Source organism: Condylostylus longicornis, unplaced genomic scaffold (assembly GCF_029603195.1).
Source record: "Condylostylus longicornis isolate FDR11 unplaced genomic scaffold, ASM2960319v2 ptg000010l, whole genome shotgun sequence".
Lineage (NCBI taxonomy): Eukaryota > Metazoa > Arthropoda > Insecta > Diptera > Dolichopodidae > Condylostylus > Condylostylus longicornis.
The window spans coordinates 9589769-9596948 of NW_026577979.1; the positions used below are offsets into that span (position 1 = coordinate 9589769).

A 7180-nucleotide genomic window follows, 5' to 3' on the forward strand; every position below is an offset into this window, starting at 1 on the left:
AAAATTTATATAAGTATCAGGGATAAATGAAAGGAGAAAACCGAACAATAATAATTGTCGTTTAAGTTTTATATTCGCCTTATATATTGTATTGTAGTCAAGGAAGTAAGTTTTAATAACATAAAAATGTTTTGTAAATAAAGAGTTTTTATACCTTTTTGTATACTAAATTATATAAAAAATAAAGTTAGAGTATAAAAAAATGAAAAAATTATAGAAAGAAAGTGAAGTATCCCTACATTTTTTCCCTGTTGGGACGGCTGTTGATGTTGTTTTGAGTTTTCTGTATTTACTCAGAAATCGCTTCACTGCCAGCCAAAAGCTATTGAAAATGATTATGATAATTTTTGCAGTAATATGTAGATGGCACTATAAATAATTATAAAGGTTATATCTCAAATCAAAGTTTTTTAAGGAAATTTATGTAAAATAGCACGAGAAAAGGCTGTGAGCTGTGAAAAAGAAAAATATTAATGTAAACCCTAAGAATTTTTCAATAAAAAAACTTTTTCACGAAATTTAAAAAATTCAATTGTAAACGCAATTCAGTGTTAATATTATTAACAAGAAGTTCTTTTGTATATTTTGCATAATGATTTTTACAAGTTATAAATATTTGTCTTAAATTAAAAAAAAATTTAACGTGCACAAAAAATTAAAAATTTTTGTTAAAATTCAAAATAAACTGCAGTCATAAAATGCAATTTGTTCGATATTAATTGCAGAGCACCACAAGCGTTCTGATTGGTGTCTTTTACCTTCAGTTTTTTTGGGCAACTCTTAAAAATTTTATAAAACAACCTTAAATACTTATTTATTGTATGAATTTAATAAATTTTAAAAATTTTCATTTACTAATGCGGTCCTTTTCCATATTTAGTTTTTCTGTTCAATTAATAGAATGCCCATTTCAGTTCAATTAGCATCCTATATTCATTTAAAAATATTTTCCTTTTAATTTAAATTAAAATGATATTATTAATGTTTAATATTATTTTATTTAATTCAAAATAAATTATAGCCATTATTTATACTTTAAAGCAATATTATGAAAGTTGCAGGCGATCAAATACAGATTTTATCATATTTATATACAGCAACAACTAACAGCCACGAAATGCATAATAATACGAATCGTATAGCACAATTCTAATAACCCATTTACCATAAATAATATGTGTCCTATGAATGTTTTTAATTTATTCCTTGGAAAATAGAAAAAAATATTATGGTTTCACCTAAATGTTATCTTCTTCTTCTTCTTCTGGCGCTACATCTCGTGGTGAGATTTGGCCTTCTTTACAATTTGCCTCCATTCTGCTCTATTTTCTGCCTCTCTCTTCCAATCGCGAACCCCTAGTGTTCGCAAATCACTTTCTATGCCGTCTATCCACCTAGCTCGTGGCCTGCCCCTTCCTCTACTTAACAGTGGCTTATATTCGAAGGTTCGTTTTTGTTTGCGGTCTTCAGGCATCCGTGCTAAGTGTCCAGCCCATCTTAATCTCTGGGACTTGATTGATTCAACTCTTCGTTCGTACGCAGAAGGTATGTTCCATCTTCAAGTCGTTTGGGACCAAAAATCTTTCTTAATATTTTTCGTTCGAAGATTTTTAAGTTATTTTCATCACCCTGAGTCAGAGACCATGCCTCGCATCCATAAGTCACTATAGGCCTGATGGTCGTTTTGTATAAAATGGTTTTTAAGTTTCTTGATAATAGTCGAGACTGAAATAGTTTCTTATTTGCGTAATAACTTCTATTGCCATTTTGAATATTTTCATTTATGCAGGCGTGCATACTATTATCATTAAATATCGTTGCACCCAAATACCTAAAATGCGTAACTCCTTCGAAGTTATATTCTCCTATGGTAATGTTTTGTGGTGCTCTTCTTCTTTCATCTCGACTCATTCTCAAATACTTCGTTTTTTCTTCGTTAACCAAAAGACCTACCTCGAGTGCCATCTCAGCCAAAACGACGAACGTTTCAGCCATCGTTCGATAACTCTTTGAGACAATGCATACGTCATCTGCGTATGCCATTATTTGGTACGGCCTCGTGAATATGTGGCCCCCATTTTCTAGCGTTCCAATAGCGTGTTGCAAAACCATATTAAATATTAAGGTTGATAAAGCATCACCCTGCCTAACTCCAGCCTTGACTGCAAATTCTTTAGACGTCTGGCCTTGTATCAATACAGAAGTTTTGGAGTCCTGCATTGTCAGTAACGTCATTTGTATTAGTTTGTGGGGTATACCGCGTCCAATTAATGCCTCACGTATCTTGCTTCGCTTTACTGAATCAAAAGCCCGTTGAAAATCTATACATAGGATATGTAGATCCATGTTATATTCGTAACATTTCTCCATTGTTTGCTTCAAAAGGAATATTTGATCTACAGTAGAGCGGTTTTTCCTAAATCCACATTGGTATTCACCAATGGTTACCTCACTGAATGGCTTTAATCTATTGTATATGATGTTAGACAATATCTTGTATAAAGAATCCAGCAACATGACACCCCTGTAATTGCTACACAAGGTTCTATCCCCTTTTTTATGTATGGGAACAAGAAGCCCCAGTGTCCAGTCGTCAGGCATCCTTTCATTGCACCATATATTGCAAATCAGAGTGTGTATATTATTTAACAATATCTCCCCACCACCTCTGACCAGCTCAATCGTTATGCCGCTCTTTCCCGGAGCCTTATTATTTTTCAGCTTATCTACAGCTTCCCTTAATTCGTCAATCGTTGGCATGTCTATAACTGGGTCCAGAGGTACATTATCGTATACGTTTTCTTCATCTGCACTGTAACCTTCATTAAGTGTTTTCTGGAAATACTCAACCCATCTATCCATAACTTTGTTTTCTTCAACTATAAGATTACCTTCTGAGTCTTTGCAGACATTAAGTTTCGCTTGGTAACCTTTAGTCTGGTACTTGGTTCTTCTATAAACTTCCCTAGTGTTGCCTTCTAAGTGTGCTTCTTGAATTTTTTCTACTTGTCTTTTCATCATTAATTTCTTTTTCTTTCGACATAGTTTAGTAGCATATTTCCTCTTTTGATTATAGTTTTCGTGGTTTGATCTTGAGTTTCTATTTAACATTTTTTGTCTCGCATCATTTTTAATTTTAATGGCTAACTTGCATTCGTTATCAAACCAATCTATGTTTCGTTCGATCGGCTTCTTTCCTACTACTTCGTTAGCAGCTGTGTTAAGGGTATTTTCAATTCGTTTCCACTCTTCATTTACTGATTCATTTTCTTGAGCGTTGTTATTGGCATTAAGCATCTCGTTCACCCGGGATTGAAACCGTTCTCGAATTTCGGGGGTTTTTAATTTTTCGGTGTCCCATTTGATTCTCTTAATGCCTCTTTCTTTGGCAACATTAGCAATTCTTTGTCTAAGAACCAGTTTCACAAGAAAGTGATCGCTGTCACAGTTTGCTCCTCTACATGATCTAACGTTCAATATGGAGGAAGCTCTTCTCGAGGAGATCAATACGTGATCAATTTGATTAACTACCTGTGAACCCGGAACCCTCCATGTTCCCTTATATATATCCTTTCTCTCGAAACAAGTACTTTTGACTTTTAATGCAGCTTCACTGGCTAATTGACACAGGCGCAAACCATTCGCGCTCGTGTTGTCATGTAAAGAATGTTTCCCAGCAACTTCCAGCACAAATTCTTCCTTTCCAACTTTCGCATTAAAATCGCCCAAGAGTATAAGAGTGTCATACGATCCTGCCTTTTCACACAATGTACTTAGGTTATCATAAAAAATATCTTTTTCTTGTTCTTCGGAATCTTCTGTTGGTGCATACGCACATATAACTGTAATATTGCAGAATTTCCCTTTAAGTCTCAACGTGCACAGCCTGCTATCAACGGGTGTAAATCCTAATATGTTATTTCTTAATTTTTTGTTTATGATAAACCCTGTACCGTACATTCCTCTTCTATTCTCGTCACCACTATAGTATACTATATATTCCTGTTTATTAATTTTTCCATATCCTTTCCATCTGGTTTCTTGTATAGCTAATATATCTATTTTATATCGCAACATTTCATATGCTACTTCTTGCATTTTTCCAGATTGTAACATTGTTCTTATATTCCAAGTACCTAAATTTAAATCATTGTCCTTTAAACGTTTCCTAGTTCTTATACCATTATTTCCATCCAATATCCGAGGCATTTGTAAAGATTGCATAACACAGTTAGTTTTTTGTAGTGTCCGGGTGTTAACCGTACGACTAACCCCCAACCTGGAGGACCGGGTCATTTGATTTCGGAGTTTTCGTCTCCTAGCCTTTGAGAAACCAATCTCCTGACGTGCAAGGCAGCACCACCGGCAGTTGCTTCGTGATTTTTTCCTGCATGAAGGAGTCTAGATAGCTATGCTACCAGGCCTTCCCTACAGGTCAAAATCCTACTCCCTGCACGCTCTACCTATTAGCCCAGTATATTGGTTACCAGGAGGGACCACGAGGAGGTTGGTAGAATGCGGTTTACCCCCCCACCTAAATGTTATACGGAATAAAATTTTTTCGTACACAACTGTTCCATATGCTTTTTATGTAGAATTTAAATTAAAAAAAGGGAAAAAAATCATAATAAAAAAATAAAATAATTTTCCTAAATTAAATCTAATTATACGAAAGAACACATTTAATTATTTGCTGGAAAATAAGAGGAAGTAAATAATTACAAAATGTTCATTTCGCTCCCAACAGTATTACTGATGTTCTTTTCTTAATATTACGCGGTACGGTGTTAAGAGTATGCGTATATAACAAAGAAATTTTCACATTTTTAGACATCATTCAGTAAAATAAATATTTTTTTGACATTGAAACTGTGTAGGTATTTATCATACGAAAAGAAAAAAAAAGAAAAAAAACCAAAATGAAAGTTTGTTTGTCTTATTTCTTGGTTCTCATATTGCTTACATTAGTTACAAAATTACACTGTTAAAATTTAAAATAAATTAAAATGTAAAATTAAATAAGTACTTTTCAGTTTTCCTACTAAAAACATTTAAAATTAAATAAAAGCCGAGAAGGAAAACAAAAATTTTTTTCCAACTTTTTTAAACTTTGTTTGTCATTCAAATGTAGAAAAGTTGGATGCAATCGATACATGGCCGGTCATACTGTGCTTATAATTCTAAAATTAAAAAATTTTAACTCTTATTGGTTTGATGGACTTGAAACTAATTGTACAAATTTGCGTGAATTGAAAAAAATTTTAAATACAAAATAAAGTCTTATAAAAGAAGCCGTTTTTAGCATAAACTCGTTTTCTATTATTTATATTATTTACTATTTCTATTATTTACTATAGTTGTTCTAAAATATATAATATTTAAAATTAAACTATATATAAAATATTTTCCTATACTTATCGTCAAATATTAAACTATAAGCTAGACTCTTAAATATCCCCTTGTAAATTCCGCTTAATGAATTTCTCATAGTAAATGGCCTCTAAAGAATGCTCAGTTGCTGATATTTAGTTAAAACTGATTTTAAACATTGTTTTTCTTTTGGGTAACATAGCAGAATTATATTCGTGTTGAAAATTAGATATATAGAAATTGCTTTAAAGCCAATGCTTCCTTTAATCTTATGCAATGCGGCCGGTAAATATAAAAAATAAAAAAAAATTTTTAGAAAAGGATAAAGGTATTAAAAATAAAAATTTCGAATCTTAACTCATCAAAACAACTGTAGGACTGTAAATTTTATTTGTCCGAGAAATATGAAAACAATGACATTTAGAATGAATTTCAAACTTATCAAAACACTTATTTCAAAATATTTTTCGAAATTCCCATTTGAAAATTTTAATGAAATTTTCATTAATATAAACGGCTTAATATTAGCGCTATATTTAAAATTTATCGGGCATTATTAAATTTTAAATTGCTACGTGGAAGCTTTGCAGCAAAATTATTTTGTTTTTCAATTAAGCCTAGTGTGTGTTTACTTAAGAAATATTTTTTATATTTGCTGTCTAAGCAAATACAAATTTTACGCATATTATACGCATAATAACGCCTCGTTGGTATGCAATATTACAAATATGTTACTTTTAGGAAAGTTGTGAAGGTAAAGTGCTAATTAATAAAATATATGCAGTGACTTTAAACTACCATATTAATATTATTGGAATACAATCGATTGTTAAGATTATTAAAATTATTGATGTATGTACACACCCCTAACATTATCAGCTTGATATGAAGGGGATACCCACTTTCATTTAATTAAGGGGGTAATTTAATTTTTCACTGCAGAATTTGATTTTTACTTTGAGAATTTAGAATTTTGTTTTGATAACTACATTAAAAATAAGGTATTAAATTATGCTTGTAACAAGTCAAATAAAATTTTCATTTTCTGGTTCGTAAAAAATCGATTCCGAAATGCTCATTATGTTGTTTTATTTGTATAATATTTACATTTTACAAACATTCAACAGGTTGATAATTTAAATTTGCTTTGAGAGGAAATTTTTTAACTAAGTTTAATACCGAGATACGTAGAATATTTGCAAATACTTATATTATGCTTAATTTTATTTATATACGAAAAATGTAATGTGAAGTAAAATAAACATTAGAAATATTTGAAAAGGAGTAAAAGTTTAGTTGTATAGTATGAATTTTTCAATGGTTTTCATATTGTATAAATCCCATCCCGGTGTAGCTCATCAATTTATTTAAACATAAAAAAATAAAACATATGAGGAGATTTTTACTACTTTATTTTGGGAGGATATCTGCTTATCTTGTGCAGACTTAAGTTCAAAATTTATAGACTTTGTGGGCTTAGCAACTTAAAAACATTAAGTTTCGTATCTTAGTATATTTTTATAATTGCATAGACCCTCAAAAGTGCAATCATCATCAAAAATACATACCCCATACATAGGAGTAGGTAACATTTTTGTATGGAGACAACACAGCCCTATAGGTTTCGAGATACAGGCGCTTAATTTCGAACTTTTTTTACTTTCTGAAATTTTAAGTATAAATTTTAAGTATAATTTTATTTTTGTATCATGTAGTCTGTTTTATCATGTCAAGATTCATTTAAAAATCTGCAAATTTCGTAATCATATGATTTTAAAATTAAAAAGTGCTGGTTTTTAACATTTCATGT

General features: G+C 31.1%; 1 protein-coding gene across 1 annotated transcript; it reads right to left on the reverse strand.

Moving 5' to 3' along the window:
- Nucleotides 1-1497: 1497 nt before the first annotated feature.
- LOC129618886 (uncharacterized) lies at nucleotides 1498-4209 on the reverse strand. The gene is made up of 3 exons (XM_055533913.1): nucleotides 3149-4209; nucleotides 2651-3010; nucleotides 1498-2467 (listed from the first exon to the last, which is right to left on the reverse strand). The coding sequence occupies exons 1-3, from the start codon at nucleotides 4207-4209 to the stop codon at nucleotides 1498-1500; spliced, it is 2391 nt and encodes a 796-aa protein (XP_055389888.1).
- Between the last annotated feature and the right edge of the window lie 2971 nt (nucleotides 4210-7180).